The sequence below is a fragment of the Crotalus tigris genome, unplaced genomic scaffold (genome assembly GCF_016545835.1).
Source record: "Crotalus tigris isolate CLP2741 ecotype Arizona unplaced genomic scaffold, ASM1654583v1 scf7180000017623.1712378, whole genome shotgun sequence".
Taxonomy (NCBI): Eukaryota; Metazoa; Chordata; class Lepidosauria; order Squamata; family Viperidae; genus Crotalus; species Crotalus tigris.
In genome coordinates, this window is record NW_024096518.1 from 179,350 (window position 1) to 201,349 (window position 22,000).

Here is a 22,000-nt window from a genome sequence, read left to right on the forward strand (position 1 = left end):
TTTTTCAATCTATATGCTAACCATCTCCAGAATTATTTTTGTTAGGCATAATTGTAGGAAATTATGAGAAAGACTGTATATATTTAATTTTACATATATTAACTGCAGCAAGAATTGTATTTGCTCAATATTGGAAAAATGAAGATCTACCAACGGAGGAAGTATTAATTAAAAAAATCTTAAGAATGTGCAGAAATGGATAGATTGACATTGAAATTGAATGAGAAAGAAGATTCAGTTTATTTTAGAACATGGGATACCTTTTATCATTGGCTGGAAAAACAAGATAGAGAGAAAGGAACTTAATATGTATTAGCAAACTAGGTACTGAAATCCAGACAATATGTTGCTGACAAAATATCAAGCACTTGTGATTATATAAAATGCCAGAATTGCCTAACAAGAAACCCACCATCCCTCCCTTAAAGAGTGGATGAATCAACTACAAAACACCTGGCCGATAGTCAGAAAAGCTCTAGATCCGTGGTGACGAACATATGGCATGTGTGCCACAGGCGACACACAGAGGCTTCAGTCTCATCCACGAGCAACCTGCATCAAAATTTCCCCGGGCAAGTGGCTTTTTAAGCTGGGTTTTATAAAACCTTTTCGTTTTAGGCCTCCAATGCCATGTACAAAAAAAAAGTTCAATCAATCAATTTCAACCTCTTGCCGGAAAAAAAAGATCTCTAAAGTTAGAATTGATTGATTGATCTTTATTTTTAGTCCCACACAGTAGCGGAGAAAGTGATGGGGGACTGCATCGGAGTTGGAAAGGTGCCGTGTGGGAGTGGGGGGGAGCGGCGGGAACAGGGCGCTCTGCGAGCATTGGGTCAGGGTGACAGGAGCAGGGTGCTCTGTGAGGGTTGGGTTGGAGCGGCGGGAGTAGGCCACTCTGTGCGAGGGTTGGATCGGGGCAGCGGGAACATGGTGCTTTGTGCGAGGAGTGGGTTGGGATGGTGGGAGCAGGGTGCTATGTGTGAGGGTTGGGTTGGGACGGCAGTAGCAGGGCACTCTGTGCGAGGAATGGGTCAGAGCGGCAGCGGCAATGGAGTGCTCCGTCGGGGGAGTAAAGTAGTGGCTGGCAGCGGAGCGCTTCTCACTGTGTTTTTTCCCCTGGACTTTTAAACTATTTTTAAAAACACAAGATTTGTATGTATCACGGAAAAGCCAACCCATGGCTGAATGGAATACGACAGGCTCCTTGAACTTATCATCTTACCACACATCAGAGCTAACAATAACTGAGATGGGTGTTCCCCGTTTTAAAGTAATAACCCCACAAAAACCCCACCCTTCCCCCCCAAAAAATGACCTGCACGCCTCTGAAGCGGATGCTTAATCAGAAAGTTTCCCAGGCCCTGCCCCAAGGTGAGTGGCTGAGGCTTCGTCACACCCGGAGCTTTGGGAGTGGATAAGAGCTGCCTTTTAAATGAAGGTGGGGGGAAGGGAGGATGAAATTATTTGGACCGTAGCTTTTCTCATACTTGCGTTCTTTTCCTCCATTGGTGGTAACCTTCATAGCGCTGTTAACATCATGGTCTGTTTAAAAATTTTACACTGTTGGCTCCCATCCCCTCACTCCCCCCATCACTTCTGCTGATATACATCTTGGTTCATGTTTATTCATGTTTATCCTGCCTTATAAATAACTCAAGCCTAATATTCTTTCCTTGACCTATTTTCCCCACAGCAACAACAACCCTGTGAGATTAGTTCGGTTGTGAAGGAGTGACTTGACCTAAAGTTGCTCAGAGTGACTGATCTAAAGTTCATGCCTAAAGCGGGACTAGAACTCGCAATCTCCCTGTTTCTAGCCTAGTTCTTAACCAACAATCCAAATTGTCTTTCACGTTGTCGCCTTGTGGCTCCCTTGTTGAAATTTGAGCAATGAAAGTGGTTTTTTTATTATTCCTCTGAACAGATCAGCTTAAAAGAGAAGAACTCTTAATTGTGAGACCATTTTAATCTTTCCATTTAGGATTATTGGAAAGACAAAGTTGAAAATAATGCAGATAATATAATTAGACTATAGGGCAGTGCTGGTTGCTGCAGGCAGCCAGGCACCTGACCAGTGCTATAGAGCAGGCCATGACCTGTTCAGAACCAGGATGCCTGAAGTGGCAGATGAGCGCATGCGTATCCCCACTTGTGTAAGCAGTGGGCGAACAAATGCCATGCTCTATTTCTGTGAGCAGTAGGTGCACATCTGCTGTTTGCACAAAAGGAGCTGTGTATGCATGCATGCACGCTTGCCCGTTGCTCATGGTGAACCATCTCCTCCCCCCCTCCCGTTGGTCCACAAAGCCGGAAAATTTGGGGTACTCTGCTATAGAGCATGTATGGGTAGGTAATCATTATGGGAAGGTACCTCTAGAGCACAGGCAGGTGCACAGGTGCTACAGACAGATGAGTGAATGCCCAGGCAGGAACTATAGAGTGCAGATGTATGCAGGTGGATGGTTGCCATGAGCAGACACTATGGAGCATGGGCAAGTGTATGGATGCCATGGATGGGTAAAAAAGCAGAGGAACTAACTTGTGGCTTTTCCATTGACTTTGCTTGTAGGAAATTGTGATTGTAATTGCAGGACACTTGAAACTGCAGGTCTGTTGCCAAGCACTTGAACAACAATCACATAATCATGGGAACACAATGACAGCAGCAACTCAGACAGCAAAATGGGTATTTATAATCAAGCATGTAATTTAATAAGTAAGCAAACAAACAAACTTCATGGATTGACCATAAGTCTCCTTCATTCAGTACCTTAACTGAATGGTCACTGAATCATCGTTCATAACTTGAGGACAACCTGTATGCTAAAAAATGTCAACGGACAGATGGTAACTGATTTAAGGAGATCACAAAGTGAAAGGAGTATACTGAAATTTGGTACAGAAGAAATATCAATATCCAAGATATCTTAGAATATATCTTCTATTCACAAGAATCTCTGATATTTAAAGATTTAGTTAGCAGTCCAATCATTACTAAAATTAATTGATAGAATGCCCTATAAATATGGCAATCAAAAGAAGAATTTGTAAACATCCTAATCAAACTATGCCAGCAAATCTGGAGAATGTGGACAACAGATTGGAAAAGGTCAGCCTTCATAGCTTATACCAACAAAATGAAACTTAACAGAATATTCAAACCACTGTGTAATAGCCTTACTATCCTAATTTCATTTTTAGTTTTTCTAATGCAAATTAGAGCTCTCGCTGAGTGGGAGATGCCAGATGTTCACACTGATCTTAGATAAGGCCAAGGAACAAGAGACATTCTTGTTGATGCTTAATTGGATAATTGAGAAAAAAAAAACACCCAAAAGTCAATATGTGCTTCACTGATTATAGAAAGATGTTTGATTGTGCTGACCATGTCATAATATGGAATATCCTTAAGAAAACGGGAATCCCAGAACATCTCATTATCCTCCTGAGAAATCTATATATAGGATAAGAAACCACAGTTTAGATGCAACATGGCTCCAGGTTGGAAAAGGAGTTAAGATTCTCTTCCTATTTATTAAACCTATATACTGAGTATACATAAGGGGGGCTGCTTTTAAATTAGGAAGGAATAATTAATAACCCAAATTATGCTAATGATAGCTGAAAATGCACATGATTTAGAAGCTCAAGTTAAGGGACACTGGAAAAATTAAATGTAAAGAATATATTAATGATAACATGCAGCCATTAAATATAGCCTATAATGTCAGACTAAATATAAAAAACAACTATTCATCAAACTTTTTAGAATTTCTTCAGATAAAATTAAAATGCCCACCTTTAGCTCATAGGGGAACAAGAAGCTGTTTTGATATCTCTGGCTTCAGTCTAGTATTTTTTGTAATAATGAAAAATGTTTCAGCATTTTTATAAATAGACAGGAAAAATTGTTGCAAACCATGCATGTTATATCAAGATAATTCCATTAACTACTATACCTTATGGCTTCCTCCACAGATTCGCTGACTATGTTTGAAGATGCATCAGACTGCAACAAAGGGATTAAATTGATCACCCACTTCACTGGCTTATAGTATTCATCACTGGAACTTAAAAGATAGAATAATGTAGTCAGGAAAATCACCTGCAAAACAGGATAAAAGAAAACTTGATTTTTTTAAACTCAAAATTCAGAGTATTATAAAAGAAAAAAAAAAGGAAAAGCTAACCTACTTCCAGCAAATAAATAATTTCTAAATCAGTGTCTGAAGCTGTTTTTCCCACACACTGCCTCTCTTCTTTAGATGGAATCTTGGTTAGGGCTGTTCAGAGAGAACAATGAAATAGAATATTTCTTTGCACCCTATTTCTTTGGACTTTGAAAATACATCTTTCCAACTGATCTTAACTCTCCATTAAGATCAGAGAAGGATAGGTACAATGTAAACATCTTTAGTTTCTAAACTCATATTTTATTTTTTATATATTTATATATTTAAAATATTTATATATTTTATTTGTTTTCAAAAGCTATTTGACATGGACTGCATTGTGCAATCTATATACTACTAAAACTCTTATGCTTGTTTATTTACACCCTTCCATTGGGCAAAAAGGTGCACCCCAGAACAAGTTTTGAACCAAGGTACCTCAACTTACAGAATACATCCAAAATCCAGAACCCATTACTCCCATGAGATAAAAATTGTGGCTGATAGAGCACAACTGTGCCTTTTGACTATTCTTCTCAGAAACCATTGATTGTATGGCACAAAGAAAATAGATGGGGCATATCCATACCCCTCTCTCTGGTCCCTGCACCCAATTGGCTTGAGATTTGAAACCTTGCAATAGTGGCGAATATCTGAATATTTGAAAACTTTAAATAGTATTGTCCAGTGAGGGAAGGAGGGAGAGAGCCCTTGGAGACATACCGGGATGGAGAATAGGAATGCAATTTTTCTTACGATCAATGGCTATGTTCACACACCCGGCAAAGTGGCAGACAGTTCCTTCAGTCAGCCAGGGATAATGATGAGTGATTTCCAAACTCACTGCCTGCTTCTTACAAGCAAAGTCAATAGGGAAGTCAACAGAAAGTCAGAAGTCACTCATTCCCCCTCTGCTTTTTTGCCTGCTGTGGTCATTCCTTTATTCCTCCTCTTCCCAGAAAAGTGACAGGCAGTTGCCAAGAGTCGGCTGATTTCCAATGCTCCTTGCCAACTTTCCATAAATAGAGTCACTAGGGCAGTAATGGCGAACCTTTTAGAGACTGAGTGCCCAAATTGCAACCCAAAACCCACTTATGCATCGTCGAGTGCCGGGTGGGTGTGGCCCATTGGCTGGGTGTGGCCAGTTGGGTGGGCATGGCTGCAGTGGTAACGGCAGACTGGGTGAGACTAAAATGTTCAATCAATTAATTTCAACTTTGCATGATCTTTTTTTTCCTGCGAGAAGTTGAAATTGACTGACTGAACCTTTTTTTTTTTTTTGCACACAGCGGCAGAGGCTTAAAGCAAAAAGGTTTTATAAAACCCAGCTGAAGGCCTAGGACTAGGGCGACACCACACGGGCCCACAGAGAGGGTTCTGAGTGTCACCTCTGGCACCTGTGCCATAGGTTCGCCATCACTTCACTAGGGAAACCTGCAAGAAGTTGGAAGTTGCTCACATTGCCACTACTTTTTTTGCCACCCTCAGTCATTCTGTTTCTCTGTTAAATTAAATAAAGTATTTTTAAAAGGATGAGCCAAGTTTGTGTAGTGACATCTAAAGACCGCAGTAAGGATTAGAATGAATATCTACGTAGAGAAAAAACAGAGCTTCTAGTACAGCAGATTCATAGAATTGTGAGGTAACAATATTTATATTGCAGTGGACGAATTTATATCAATCTCACATATTTTTCTGCCTGAGATAAGTAATATAGTGCACTTTTGCATTCCAAGTACAGAAGATGAATGGAATAGCAGAGGAATCATATGTGCCAGTCACTCTTTCTCAGCCCAATACATCTCACAGGATTGTTGTGGGAAAAATAGGAGAAGAAAAGTCTATTGGATATGTTTGCCATCTTGAGTGACTTGTAAAAATAATAAAGGCAATACACACACACACACACTCAAAAGCCTGCAATGTATGAAATTATCCTATTTTTTTTCTCTTAAGTTCTCTGTGTCTTGTCACTAATGCATAATTTTGCAAAATCTCACAACAGAATTTGTGCTGGATATCCAGGTCAAAGGTGCCCACATATTCTGCTCACTGTAAATATCATGTTAAGTCCATACAAATAATGTGGTCATACTTACCAGTGAAAGAACAAAATTAAGAACTGCAGTGCTACTGTGGAAGAGGACTGTTAGCAAAGTTGTAACTGTGGTAAAAAGAAGGCTAACATTATGACTCATCACTATCCAAAGGGATTCTAAGATCTACAAAAAGATGAATTAGATACATTATCATAGAGCAGGGTTATGGAATAATTAATTTAACTTATAAGAAAATACAGTTTGATTGAATCTAAGTGGAAAAACATTCTGGATGATCAATTATTGAAATATTTTAACTTATTGAGCAGAAAATTGGATTTACTGTTTTAAGCAGTCTTTCCAATGTTATGATTTTGTAACCTAAAGGCAAAACTAGTAAATCTTTCGATATACAATATTTTACGATAGTGTAGATGTTATTTCTAGTGTCAGGATCTACATCAGTGGATTTTGCAGTTTCTATTTTAAAATGGTGAATTCATAGATAGATAAAATATCATTACTGAAAACTATTTTTAAATATAATTTAACGTATAATTTAATGCTTCCTCCACACCAACACCACACCAGAAGTAATGCTATAGAAAACCCTGCCAAATGTGAAGATGCCAAAAGAGTACTGCTAGTGAAGTTCATGGAGTGTGGTTCAACCATCAATTCAGAAGTCTACTGAGAAACATGAGCCATCCATAACAAGCGTCAGGGCATACTGATTTCTGGCATGGTGTTGGTTCACAATAATACTTGCCTGCACACTGCTAGATGCACCCAAGAACCTTTGAAGCAGTTCCGTTGGGGTGTTGTTGATCATCCTCCCCCCACAGCCTAGATTTGGCACCGAGTGACTACTACTACTAAGGAATTTCAAATCTTGTAAGACGTTACGACAAATGCCTCAATTTGAATGGTGATTATGTTGAAAAGTAATGTAACGTTGTAGTTTTCTAAAGTGTGTAATAAAGGTTCTATATCTGCAAGTATCTGTCATTGATAACCAAACAGAAGTTTATTTCCAAATTGCCCTCATAAGTAGATCATCTCAAGGAATAATTTTCAGTGATATCATCTTTTTATTTACTGAAAGAAATAATGAGTTCTAGGTGGTTGTATAAAAATGTAGAATTTCATAAATGCAAAGAGTAGTTCTTGACTTACCACAACTGAGCCCAAAATTTCTTTTCTAAGTGAGACAGTTGTTAAGTGAGCTTTACAATCTTTCTTGCCACAGTTGTTAAATGAATCATTGCAGTTGTTAAGTTAGTAACATAACTGTTAAGTAAATCTGGCTCCCCCATTGACTTTGCTTGTTAGAAAGTCACAAAAGATAATCACATGACTGCAGGACACTGCAGTCTTCATAAACATGAGCCAGTTATCAAGCATCTGAATTTTGATCATGTGACTATGGGGATGCTGCAATGGTCATAAATATGAAGAATATCATGTCACTTTTTCAGTGCTGTTGTAATTTTTAACAGTCACTAATGAACTTGTAAGTTGAGGACTTCCTATATTTGAAATGGGATTCATAACTGGCTACAAAACTATGTATGCCATTAAGATGTTTTTAACTCTAAACAGCCACACAGATTTTCTTCTTAATGATCTGTTCCTATGCTGATCTTTCAAGTCATCCAATAGCATATGCATAAATTACAGTCTGTTTTAAACATATAAACTTAATCATTACTCATTTCAATTGGAAGTTTATCCCTCTATTTATTTTAAAGAAAGACAATATCTTTTTCTATAACAATTTATCTTTGACCTCAGATTCAAGAGTGGGGTTAGCTTGATTTTGCAAATAAACACAGAATACATCATTTGAAATAGGGATTCTTTCCTTCTCCTATCTTGCTATACATGCTCACAATCTAGACACGTAAAAGAAATAGTCCAGTCTTTTTCAGCTTTGTAAAAAGTGCTAACACATTATAATAAATATACTATAGTTATTCCCATACTGTTTATATTTTTTTCTGTTTTTGCTGCATCTGGCTAAGAGAAATGTATGTAATTATGTGTGACAGAGAATAGCATGCATATAGAAGGAAATCAGTACACAGATAGTTTAAAAAAGAATAATGATGGAAGAAATTTATGGTAATGGAGGCTAGGAATTCACAGGATTTAGGAAAAACAGCAGCTGAAGAAAAGTAAGTACAGACAGGAAAGCATATACTAAGAATTATAAGAACTATAAGCCAGCATTACAACATTTTGATGAAGAGCCAGAAATGAATTTCAGATGCTGATTTTAACAAGGCCAACCTTTTGAACTATCTATTAATCTGCTTTTACTTTTGTTAAAATGAATGAAATTGGAAATTAGTATTTCTTGTAATATTTATTATAAAAACCACATACCGAAAGAAATGTTTCAATATTCTCATGAATAAAAGAAGCAACATCCTGCCAATCAAGCATATCACTTGTCCAACTATGCTCACGATTTAAAAGCTTTTTGTGACTTTTTTGTTGTCCAGAATGAGTTGTATTCTATAAAACAAAAGTAAAATTATACAAAACATTTCATGTATTGAATTTCACAGGAGAAAAGGAACAAAGTACAAATATATTTTTCAAATAAAAGCTGGATTAGTCTAGATTACAGATCTCAGTAGAAATTATATCACAAAAAGGATGCTTTATGGCATAGTGTTTTTAAGTGATCATTATTGACCCCCCCCCCGGATTAACAAGGAGACTGTTATTATTATGATTGTTTGTAGTACCATTAAAATAGTATTCATTAAATTATTTTCATATAATAAATGCTTGGGGAATGGATGAGCAATGTAAAAAGTCATGAAGAAGTTGATGGGTTGGACTTCCACCACAGATGGCTGCTGCACAATAAGAATTTATTTTTTCTCTTACAAATGATCTGTCAATTTTACTGCCAAAACTTGTTTTTTAGTAGTGCTGCTCCCTGTTTTGAATAGGAACCCAAGAAGACTTTTGGACAATCATAGACCCAGTTGGGAAGGGGGGGTCCTGAAGATTCCAATTCCGATTGGACATAATCAAAGTCACTGGGCATATATGTCTTTCTGTTGGCAGTTTCATTTTCCTAAGAAAATGACATTAAGCTTCACTTTTTGAAAATGGACATTAAGCTTCACTTTTTGAACTTATTGTTTCATTTTGTTTTCTGTTTTAAAAGTTGAATGGTTGAATGCTGATTTATTTCAACTACTTGCTAGGGTTGAACTGTTTTTTTCTTTTTGATATATGTTCTTCTGATAACCTCTGTCCTCTCTATATGGAAGCAAGGCAACCATTGTGTGTGAAAAGTCCTTAGATTCTCATCACAGGATTTCTATACTTTTTGAACTGGAAAAATATCTGGAATTTACATCTATTTAATTTTTCTTTTAACCTGGGATTGAAATATAAAGAAACATATAGAAAACATCTCATTTTTGTTCTCTGTTTCTTGATCAAGTTTCACAGACTAAGAAATGGCTGAACATTGGCTGACACCTAAGAAAGGAGGGTGGGGAGAATGTAGCCCTTACCTGAATTTCTCTTTAAAAAGTTTGATGAGATGATAATGATCCTGAAAAATATGTTGTGGCATGGAAATTAGGCTGTTCTTAAAAGCACAGGGAGAGAAAAAGGAACATGGCTTTCTTTGCCTGTTTTCCTAGCCAGGTAAACCAGGGTGAAGGTAATTTTTTTAATAGCTTATTTTAGCACTTTCCTAATAGAATTTAAAATCTTGTCTCTGGTGATAAAAGATATTTGACAGCTACATAAAAGTTTTCCCAATTTCCCTGCAATATTTTCACTATTTTTTCACTTCAATACACATATATACACAAAGACAGAAAAAAATCCCAGAGCCCTTAATTTTATACAACATGGTCAATTTCATCTTAGATCTTAGTTTGGTTCCTATTCAAAGGTACTTGTGGAAAAGGTTTACAATTCTGCACTAAACTGTATAAGTAACCCATTTTTTATTATTTTTTTTCTCAAGAAGCATACAGAGAAGGAGAAAGATCAGTGTTACTATTTTTCTTTTCTTTTCAAAAGTACCTTTATTTAACCAAATCCGACTGTCTGATTCATCTCTGAATTGGGTCCATTTGCAAATTTGCGCCAGCACCTCCCCCCACCATCTGAATGTTGCTGGCTGCTGCTGAAGCTGTTCATGCCCCCTGAGCCTCTTGCCAATGGGCATGAGCCAAAGGCCAGAAGTGTCAGAGGCATGTTTTATTCTTCCCTTGGGAGGAATGAGCCATGAAGATGTGTCATGGTGCAACGCCCACAACTATGCAGCTTTGGAGAAGCTGCAGAGTTGTAATGGTGGCCGTATAACATCGGTACAGGGCAAGCTGTGGATTAAGGCCCGTGGTGGGTCAATTGTGCTGGAAAAGTCACAGTGAAATGGGCATGGTTATTTGGCCAGGATGAACTGTCCTAGACCTGTGACAGTGAGATCAAAGCAGAGCTGCAAAAGTGTCAGGGTAAAGGACAGTATTTCAAAATAAAAGCATCTCTATTCAAAAAGTCCTGCCTGCAAATAACTGCCAGATGACATTTTGGCTGTTGTTATATCCAGACCACTTTAGATGATTTTAGCAACTGTCCTTATCTGTAGTGACAAGGACAATCTGTCAGCAATTCCAGTCTTAAGTTTTTTACAACCTTACATATAAAGAGTAACTTAGCAACTTGGTCACACTGTCAGAATCCAGTTATATTTCATTTCTATCTATCTCTGATCTAAAATCAAATCTCACCTTTCCCTGGATTCTTCCATACTTCCAAGGGGGAGAGGGGATATGCATGCGGGTATTTCTTTCACTTCCTTTATTTGCTACAATGTAACATTTTGTTTATTGACTCTGTTTCTGCTATCCATTACAATGTAACAAATTGTCTCCTGCACTACGCATCTCTCTGAACCTTTTTCTCCCTAACCAGGCAGCTATGAAAAAGGGAGGAAAGTAGTACAAATGTCCGGAACCTGGCTTATTTCTCCATTCTCAAAAGGAAGTGTGAAGAGCTGTGGAACATTGCACTATAAACAGAGCCAGATTGATGTTATCTCCCCTTTCCCACAATAGATTTAACACCTGGGGATTGGCTGGTCTGAATCGTCTGGATAAACTGTGGGGTGGGGTTTACTTAGGAACACTTTAAAGTAATCGATCTGTAAAGAAATCCCTCAGATCCTGTCTATTATGCATGCTATCAACAACTCTTAATAAAAGTTCCTGTTGGAAAAACTTGTTTCCAAGAGTTCTGCTTCCTTAAGATGTGGGATTGAAGTGGGTCCTTACATTAGACAGGATCTGCAGTAATAGTCAACCTGGAAGGAAGAACCTTACCAGGGGATTTTGCCAGCTATCAGGATCCAAGTCGTCATACTCCTCTGGAGAGGAAGTGGTGAAAACGCACGACCCCAAACCTAGGTGGTCGATGGGCGTTGGCAAGTAAGACGAGTAGGAAAAGAGAACGAGAAAGGCGACCCTGAGACAGGGCAGCCACCAACCCGAATGGAAGCAAGAGATGGAGAAATCCCTGCACATTAGCGAAGAGGAAGAAAGTTGTGCACAGCACTCGAACTGGATCTTAGAGAAAGCTATTGACCTGATGAAAAGAACCCTCAGCTCTCTAGGGGAAGAGAATTCTGAGCCCCATGGTCACACCAGCATCTGGAGCTGCAACTGGAGAGACATGGAGCGGGAATCGGAAACTGTAGTCCTGGAGATATACACTGAAACAGCAGCTACCACCTCGGTAGTCCCCACTCCCTGCCGACCTGCATATGGCAATCAGGATGGGAGACAATACCATCGGCAGCAAAGGCACCAATCCATCCAAATATTCCCGCCGCTGGACACAAAATTCAGGGGGAAGCCGCCACACTTCCTAACCCAAGTCCTCAGCTACATGGAAGAATACGGATGGGACATCCCCAGTGATAAAGCCTGTATTTGTATCATGCAATCTACTCTGGACGGGGCGGCTGCAGACTGGATGGTGAACCTGCATGATTCCAATGCCCCAGAGCTCAACAACTTCAACCACCATGTCCTCCCTGAGAAGGTGATTTGAGGACCCCCTGACTGATCCAAAGGCCCAAGAGAGAATCAAGACGGTGAGGCAGGGCAGACGCCTGGTAGTCAAACATACCCAAGAATTCCGGGCCATTGCCAACAAGTTGAACTGGCCTGAAGACATCCTCCTTTGCCATTTCAAAGACGGCCTAAACTACGACCTGTATGATGCTTGCCTACCTCGAGGGAACCCACGCCAACTTGATGAATGGTACGTCCTGGTGGAGGAAGAAGAGATCGAACTACTGAAGAGGAACCGCAAAAAAAAAAACATGGGGCCACTCGCCTGAGCCGATGCGCGAGCCAGCGAAACCACCGGCTACGACCAAGTCAACGAGCTGTTTCAAGTGCAGGAGAGAGAGGCATCGCGCCATAGAATGCCGCTCAAAACCCCCCCAGCATAACCCAAACCGATCACTGGCCAGGAAATCAGGGAAGTCCCCAGCCAAGCCAAAGGAACCCGCCATGAGGGCGATAGAGGCTGTGGAGTCCCCAACCCGTGCCAAGCGTGGGGAAGGAACTCCAGCCTACACTGCAGGGCTGGTGGACACCTCAGACGACAGCTCGGAGGGCGAACCCTGGATAAGTGGACCCATCGCACCCATCCTCAAGATAGTGACTATATTAGCTCCCTCCATGCCAAAGCTGTCAAAGTGAAAGCCTTAACAGACTCTGGCTGCACCTGCTGCCTCATTAGCTCAACACTAGTGGGGAACTTGGGCATTCCAATGAAGAGACTGAAACAACTAATCTCATTTGGCCAGATAGATGGGTACAGAGCGGGGGGGGGGTGTGCCAGCTACCCTAGCCACTTTACTAGTCCACCTATTCCTGGGGAATCATGAGGAAGACATAACATTTCTAGTGATTCCAGGCATGGAATGCCCAATGATTCTAGGGTTGGAATGGTTAAAGAAATGGAACCCTGGGGTAAATTGGAGGACAGCAGAACTCAATTTCCCGAAGGGGGATTGTGCGAACTTAAAAACCCAAGGAGCCCTACCAAACTTAGGAATGGAGAAAGTATCGATGGGAGAGGAAAAGGGGATACCTGAAATACCAGAGGAGTACTGAGACCTTGCTGAAGTTTTCAGTGAGGAGCAGGCGGATGAGCTTCCCTCTCACCAACCCACGGATTGTGCCATAGAATTCAAGCCCGGGGCAAAACTCCCAAAGCCCAGATTATACTCTATGAGCCCTAAGGAGAAGGAGGAAATGGAAAGATTCATAAATAAAAACCAAGAAAGGGTGTTTATCGAACCTGACAAGCCTAAGGTAGCCGCCCCGATTCTCTTTAGAGAGAAGAAGGACAGCACGTTACTCTTGTGCGTAGATTAGGCACCCTGAATGCAATCAGTGAAAGTAAACTATACCCCCTCCCCTCATAAAGAACATGTTATCTCATCTCTTGAAAGGAAGAATTTTCACTAAACTAGATCTAAGGGAAGCGTATGAACGGAACACCGCATTTAATTGCCCAATGGGGTCCTACCAATTCAAAGTTTTGCCATTTGGACTACAAGGCCCCCCGCAGTATTTATGTAATTAATCAATGAGGTACTAAGGGAGTACCTCTTTAAGGGGGTCCTGGTTTATCTAGACAACATCCTTATCTTCATCGAACAAAGAGGAACATGTCAACCTAGTCAGAGCAGTTTTAAAGAACCTGCGAGCTGCCCACCTATATGCCAAAATATCGAAATGTGAATTCCACCAGGAAAGAATAGATTACCTGAGTTATCACATATCCCCATAGGGCATTGAAATGGACCCCGAGATGATCAGAGCAGTACTATAATGGGCACCATCTCATACAAGGAAGCAGTTGCAAAATTTCCTGGGTTTCACAAACTTTTACCACCAATTCATCCCTTCGTTTGCCCAAATAGTCCTGCCCCTCACGAACTTACTAAAAACGAAGGGAGATTCCTCAGTGAAACCCAGCCAGCCACTAGAATGGACAATAGAATGCCAAGCGGTATTCGAGAGCTTAAAGAGACTTTCTTCTGTCAAACCCATACTGAGGCACCCAGACACGGATAAAGCTTTTGTAATACAGGCGGACGCAAGCGATGTGGCACTGGGGGCTGTATTATTACAAGAAAACAACAAAGGGGTATTGCAACCGTGCACGTACACATCCAAGAAACTCACTGAAATGGAACAGCATTGGGCAATGTGGGAAAAGGAGGCATACGGTGTGTGTTGGTCATTACACACGTGGCGCCATTTCTTTGAAGGGAATAAGATCCCTTTTTAGGTCTGGACAGACCACAAAACCTGGACGTTTTTTTTAATAAAAATTTTATTGGTTTTTTTTTCATAAACATATGTTCATTTTTCCAATCAACGAGCTGTCTGGGATTAGCTATACTAATACATATTCAGTTCCTAATCCTTCATTCTTTCCTCTAACCAACAATAAAATATGTCCCAAATTTGATAGTAGTCTGTGTCTTCTTTATCTTTCAGTCTCAAACCTCGAAGTCTTAAAAACACCCAGGAACCTCACTCCCAAGCAAGCCCGCTGGTCCCAGCATTTTCACCAATTCTGTTTCACGCTTAAGCACTTGCCGGGAGGGGGGGGAAAGAACTTCCTGGCAGATGCACTTTCTCGCATGCCCCAATATAACAGCATGCGAGCCACCAATTCTAAACCACTCATGCCTGAACCACAACTGGCAGCACCAATAACCACCAGAGGCCAAGCTAAATTAAAGCTGCAGCTGGGTAGCCAAACTGAAATCAAATTCCGGAAAATTTTAGAAACAGATGAATGGTTCCAGCAAAATAGACACATGTGCACAATCAAAGACGAACTGCCATGGGCGGGGGGGGTTATGTATGCCAACCACCCAAAGGGTCATTTTCATGCAGCTATGCCATGACACAAAATCAGCAGGGTATTTTGGATTGGTAAAAACTTTACATTTAATTAAAAGGCAATTTTGGTGGCCGTCCATGAAAAAGAACATATAAAGTTACGTGGCCAGCTGCCCAACGTGCACAACTGCCAAGAGATTACAATGGAAATCGCCCGGACTATTACCACCAGTGACAAATCCCTCAGCCCCCTGGAAACAAAAACATTAGCGAAAATATTCATGCAGCATATCTACAGACTACATGGGGTACCCCAACACATAATATCTGATAAGGGAATGCAATTTACGTCAGAATTTTGGAAGGAATTTTTATCCCTCTTAGGAACCACTCAGGGACTATCATCTAGTCATCATCCTCAGTGTAATGGCCAATCACAATGCTCGAACTCTGTACTTGAGCAATACTTAAGATGCTTTATTAATTTCCAGCAAACTAATTGGACGGACCTACTCCCTTTTGCAGAGGTTGCCTACAATAACGCAGTCCACTTCAGTACAGGCTTTTCAAATAGCTACCGATCAAAGTTTTAGCCCTATGCCAGAACTAATCCCAAATGAACCGGCAATTCCATCACTGAAAGAATGGATATAACAATTAGAAAACACCTGACCAATAGTTAGAAAATCCTTAGACGAAGCTAGGTAAGCATACAAAGCACAAGTAGATAAAAAAAGAGTTGCATCCACACCATTCATTATAGGAGAAATGGTATATTTGTCTACAAAATACCTAAAATCCCTACAACGCTGTAAAAAACTTGGACCAAAATATATAAGATCTTTTCCAATTAAAAGAATCATAAACCCAGTAACAGTAGAATTAGAACTACCCAAAAACCTCAGGCAAATAAACCCAATTTTTCACTGCAGTTTACTGAAAAGAGAACAGTCAACCTTACGGCCAAAAATTCCCCCCCACCACCACCTCCAATCATGGTGGAAGGCGAACATCACTTTGAGATAAAGGAAATCCTAGACCAGCAGTTCTCAACCTTTGTGTGACGGCGACCCCCGTCACACAGACGCACCGCGCATGCGGGGGGCGCCCCCATGTGCGGCAGGCCCCCATGCACGGTGTGCATGCACGGCGGTGCCCCCATGTACGGCGCGCATGCCCGGCGCCGCCCTCTGAGGGGGAAAAATGGCTGATTGTGTTGTTCGGCGACCCCCGTAAAATGGTTGTTCGACCCCAAATGGAGTCGCGACCCATAGATTGAGAACTGCTGTCCTAGACTCTAGGAGATATCATGGGACAACTCAATACCTAGTAGCATGGAAACACCTCCCCTCCTCACTAAACGAGAGGGTCCATAAACGTCATGTCAGAGCCCCTAAGCTGTTAAAGAAGTTTCATATAGAGTATCCTAACAAGCTAGACTAACTTTTATGCCTGTTTTGTTTTCTCTACAGGTGGATCTCTCTTATTTTTAAGGGGGACAGGATGTCAGAATCCAGTTATATTTCATTTCTATCTATCTTCTCTGATATAAAACCAATTCTTACTCTCTCCTGGATCCTGTCACACTACTAAGGGGGAGGGGGTATGCATGGAGTTTTTATTACTTTCACTTCCTCTATTCACTACAAAGTAACCTTTTGTTGATTCGCTTCGGGTCAGTTAACCATCCCAATGTAACCATTTGCCTTTCATCCTATGCCCCTCTGAACTTCTCCTCCTTACTGGCCAGCAAGGAAAAGGGTGTGTGTGAAAAGATGCAGCCTCTGGGATCTGTGTGAGGAGATGTTCAATGATCGTGCCAACAAAGCCAGATTGATGTTATCTTTCCTGGAGTTAACACTTAGAAATCTGCTGGTTTGAATCACCTGGAAGAACTGCAGGGTGGGAAGCTGCTTAGGGACACTTTAAAACATTGAATTGTAAGGGAATCCCTCAGATCCTGTCTATCATTCCTGCTATCAATTTCTCTTAATAAAAGTTCCTGTTGGAAGAAACAGTTTCCAAGAGTTCTGCTTTCTTAAGATGTGGATTGAAGTGGGTATTTACCCTTGGACCAAAATATATAGGAACTTTTCCAATTAAAAGAATCATAAACCCAGTAATAGTAAAATTAGAACTATCCCAAAATCTCAGGCAAATACACCCAATTTTTCACTGCAGCTTGCTGAAAAGAGAACAACAGTCATCCTTATGGCCAAAAATTCCCCCCCCTCACAAACACACACACCTCCAATCATGGTTGAAGGAGAACAACACTTCGAGATAAAAGAAATCCTAGATTCTAGGAAGTATCAGGGGACAACTCAATACCTAGTAGCATGGAAACACCTTCCCTCCTCACAAAACAAGTGGGTCCATAAACATCATGTCAGAACCCCGAAACTGCTAAAGACGTTTCATACAGAATATCCCAACAAACCAGACTAACCTCTATACCTGTTTTGTTTTCTCTATAGGTGGATCTCTCTTATTTTTAAGGGGGGTAGGATGTCAGAACCCATTCCTATTTCATTTCTACCTATCCCCTCTGACCTAAAAACAAATCTCATTTTCCCCTGGGTTCCGCCATACTCCCAAGGGGAAGGGGGGGATGTGCCTGCGGGGTTATTGCTTTCCCTTCCTCTATTTGCTACAATGTAACCTTTTGTTTACTGACTCTGTGTCTGCTATCCCTATCCCTCCTATGCATCTCTCTGAACCTTCTTCTCCCTAACCGGGCAGCTAGGAAAAGGGAGGGGAAGTAGTACAAATCTCCGGAACCTGGCTTATTTCTCCGTTATCAAAAAGAACATCACACTAGAAACGAGCCAGATTGATGTTATCTCCCCTTTCCCACGATGGAATTAACACCTGGGGATTGGCCGGTCTGAATCATCCGGATGAACTGTGGGGTGGGGTTTACTTAGGGACACTTTAAAGTAATTGATCTGTAAAGAAATCCCTCAGATCCTGTCTATTATGCCTGCTATCAACTACTCTTAATAAAAGTTCCTGTTGGAAGAAATTGTTTCCAAGAGTTCTGCTTCCTTAAGATGTGGGATTGAAGTGGGTCCTTACACACACATTCTACAATAGTTGCACTTTCAGACCAAGCAAAAAGACAGATCCACACAGAATGCATTCAAATACAAGATTCACACGGATTTGTGTTTATAGCATGTGATTCATGTAGCTAGACCAGACATGTCAAACATAAGGCCCAGGGGCCAGATTCAGCCTGCAAAGTGGTTTCATGTGGCCCGCGAAGTCATCCTGGAAACAGTGAGGGAACGGCCCCTGCTGCCTTGGCCCTGGCCGGCCGGGAGCCACTGTACAATTTTGTGGTGGCCATCTATGCTGAAACACATTCAGTCTTAGCTCCACAAGGCCGTCTAGAAACAGCGAGGATCCAGCCCCTGCTTTGTCGATTCCACCCCCTGGGTGCATGCTAAGGAGGTGTCACCCTTTGTGACAAATGAAGAAATAGACCGTGCCTTGGCGCTTGCCCTGGTCCTACCCCATTCTGCCAGAGACCCTCAGATCTGTCCCACTCCTGCCCAGGCCCCTACAATGCAAACGATGTAGAGCTGGCCTTGCCCACCCAGTAGGCCACACCCACTCCATCCACGCCACCCAGTAGGCCACACCCACCCAGCCCCCGAGGGCAACCACAGTGCTGATGCAGCCCTCAATGAAATTGAGTTTGACACCCCTGAGCTAGACTGTCCCTAGGAAAGAAAAAAATAGGTATATCCAATCACCAACATCACTTGTTATACATTGTCATATTTATTGCTAACTCAATATAAATCAATAATTGTTAGGTATGCTTCAGATGTCACTGTAGCAATGTGTATGTTTTCGTAGTCCCTTCATTGGAAGCACCCAGGTCATTAACAGAATCGTGCATATTGAAAGAGATATTCACATAATCATATCAGTTAAAATTTAACTTTGTAACTATTAACAAAATATTATGCTGTAATTTTTCGTGGATCAATATACTGGCAATATAAAAAAAGATACTCACTTTTGCACACCAAGAATGATATAGTCTGTCCCAAAGCTCCAGAACTTGCTTTTCAATCATAGCAGTACTATTTACTTTTTCTCCTAATATTTTATCAAGCTATAAAATATAAAAAATGTGTCAAAATATTTGAAAAGTAACACTGACTGATTATGTATTTTATATTTACTAAATACCCATTAATCAAAGAAATGATTTTAGGTAGAAAAATGCTCATCCCATTTATTCATTCACTTGCTAGAAATATTGCAAATATTGAAAAAAAATAGATTTACAAAAATTAATATATATTTTTTCAAGGGCCTTTATTTATTAAGAAAATGTTTTATATTATCATTCAGTCTGAAAACATTACATAGCATTTGAATAGTATTTAAATTGTAACAATAATCATTTCAGTTGTTATGGATTTTGTTGATATAATTAAATCATGACAGTAATCAGAATGTATATAAAGGGAACAAATAGAGTAACAGAATTTAGATTATCAAATCCAGAACTGCATTATGTTCAGAACCAACAGGGTTTTTTGCTCAATTAATACTGCTTAATAAAGACTAATGTATATTCTCCAAATAAGCTTGTGCAAATCTTTTATTGGACTTAGCAGATAAACAAATAACTGTTAAAACCTGATCTCATAATGAATTAGAAGGGAGAGAAGAATAAAAAAGCTTATTTAACATTTACAAATTATAGTTTAATAACAAGTACAAGTTTATAGTTTTAATCTAGATAATTTGATATATCTATTTTTAACATAATTTTTATAGTTTTATTTTGCAGACTACTATGAAATCTGATAAATAATAGCAAAAAAGGTATTTTTCATTAATATTTAAAGACAAACTATTTGCAAACTGTCAATATTAAATATTGATCAAAGTTTATTTTTGCAGTCATGAATCTTTCTGAAAAGAAAGTAAGAAGCAGTAGAACATTAATCTCCAAAGAGGAATCTCATCATTACCTTATGTGTTATCCATTCTCGTCCATACTGATAAACATTAGTAGCAGCTGAATTCAAAGCCTTCTGAATGACTTGAGCTTCGGGAAGCCAACTAATTAAGAAATACAAATGTAAATAATGCATTCTGATTGCACATATTCTAACTGGATATATACTATCTCAATAAATAAATGCAGATAGACAATGGTATTTTTAATGGGAATGATGATGTTTTAATAGGAATGTATGCCAAATAGCATATATTCAGACTTATATGTTTTTCTGAAAGTTCAGCATATTGAACAGTAGCTATTGAAATGCAACTCCAAAGAATCCTTGGCATTCATCTGAAATATATTCATGTACAAATATTTTTTTAACAATGGCAGAATAATGCAGATCAATGGAAAATATCAAACCTCCATAGGGATTTCTCAGGAATAGAGACTCTTTTTGTAAATATAATCTTTATTGAGAACATTTTTAACAAGATAATACAGATATTAGAAAAGAAATAAGGAAAATAACAATAGCAAATACCTAAGAAAATTAGAAAAAGAAATGAAAAAGGATTTTAAGAAACAGCTTCCGATCTTTTTAACAGCAGTTATAAATGCATTTATATTTTACCCTATCTATAGAAAATTATTTCATATTTTCCCTCTTTCCATAAGCTACTTTTTCTAATCTACAAACTCATAAATCATAAGCACCTTTTTCTCTTTTTTATAATAATTTTTATTAAACATTACAATTAAGAAAAATAAAAACTAATACAAACTATAAAAATAAAAAATAGGGAGTACAAAAAGAACAAAATATTAAAAAGTTACTTACCCCTTCATAGCTTATCACCATCTCTTAAAACAGCAATGCTTTGTTCTTTCCATATTTCTTAAAGCCTTGTTATTCATATCTAGTCAGCAGAGGTCCATTAACTACATACCTATTTTAACCTTCATCAAATAAGCCAACTCTATATTCCTTTCCTGCACTTTTAATAACCTTGGCTTTTAATTCCTTCAACAATGCCCTGGTACTCAAACCCATGCCCACTGTGTCAATGACACTATCTAACCATTTCATCCTCTGCCATCCTCTTTTTCTTTTGCCATCTATCTTTCCCAACAGCAGGGTCTTTTCCAATGAGTCCTTTTTTCTCATTTAGTGGTTAAAATATTTGAGCTTCAGCTTCAGTATTGTGCTTCCAAAGAACAATGAAGGTTAATTTCTTTTAGGATTGACAGATCTGATCTTGCAATCCAAGGGATTTTCAAGAGTCTTCTTTAACACCACAATTTGAAAGCATCAATTCTTCGGTGTCAGCCTTTCTTATGATCCAGATCTCCTAGTCCATATAGTCAAAACACAGCTTTGACTATATGAACCTTTGTTGGCAAGGTGATATCTCTGCTTTTAATATGCTGTCTAGGTTTGCCATACCTTTTCCCCCAAAGAGCAAATGTCTTTTAATTTCATAGCCGCAGTCACAGTCTGCAGTGATCTTGGAGTCCAAGAAAATAAAATCTGTCACTGCTTTCATTTCTTTCCCTTCTGTCAGGAAGTGGTGGGACCAGATGCCATGATCCTAGTTTTTTTAATGTTGAGTTTCAAGCCAACTTTTTGCACTCTCCTCTTTCACCCTCATCAAAAGGCTCTTTAGTTCCACTCCACTTTCTGCCATTAGAATGGTATCATCTTCATATCTGAGATCGTTGATATTTTTCTTGGCAATCTTAATTCTGGCTTGTGATTCATCCAACCTGGCATTTTGCATGATGTACTCTGCATATAAGTTAAATAAGCAGAGTGACAATATACAGTCATATCTTTTCCGCTATTTTGAACCAACTGATTGTTCCATGTCTGGTTCAAAATGTTGCTTGTGGACC

At 39.5% G+C, this 22,000-nt stretch overlaps 1 protein-coding gene across 3 annotated transcripts in view; it reads right to left on the bottom strand.

Annotated features, from left to right (window-relative positions):
- Nucleotides 1-22,000, bottom strand: part of TMEM245 (transmembrane protein 245) — a 241,257-nt gene that overhangs the window by 96,455 nt on the left and 122,802 nt on the right. For all 3 annotated transcript variants that reach the window (XM_039331992.1, XM_039332002.1, XM_039331984.1), the window contains exons 9-13: nucleotides 20,130-20,220; nucleotides 19,160-19,258; nucleotides 8,600-8,731; nucleotides 6,272-6,394; nucleotides 3,960-4,105 (exon numbers count right to left, since the gene is read on the bottom strand). In XM_039331992.1, the coding sequence (XP_039187926.1) occupies nucleotides 3,960-4,105; nucleotides 6,272-6,394; nucleotides 8,600-8,731; nucleotides 19,160-19,258; nucleotides 20,130-20,220 (591 nt within the window). The remainder of the gene's footprint in view (nucleotides 1-3,959; nucleotides 4,106-6,271; nucleotides 6,395-8,599; nucleotides 8,732-19,159; nucleotides 19,259-20,129; nucleotides 20,221-22,000) is intronic.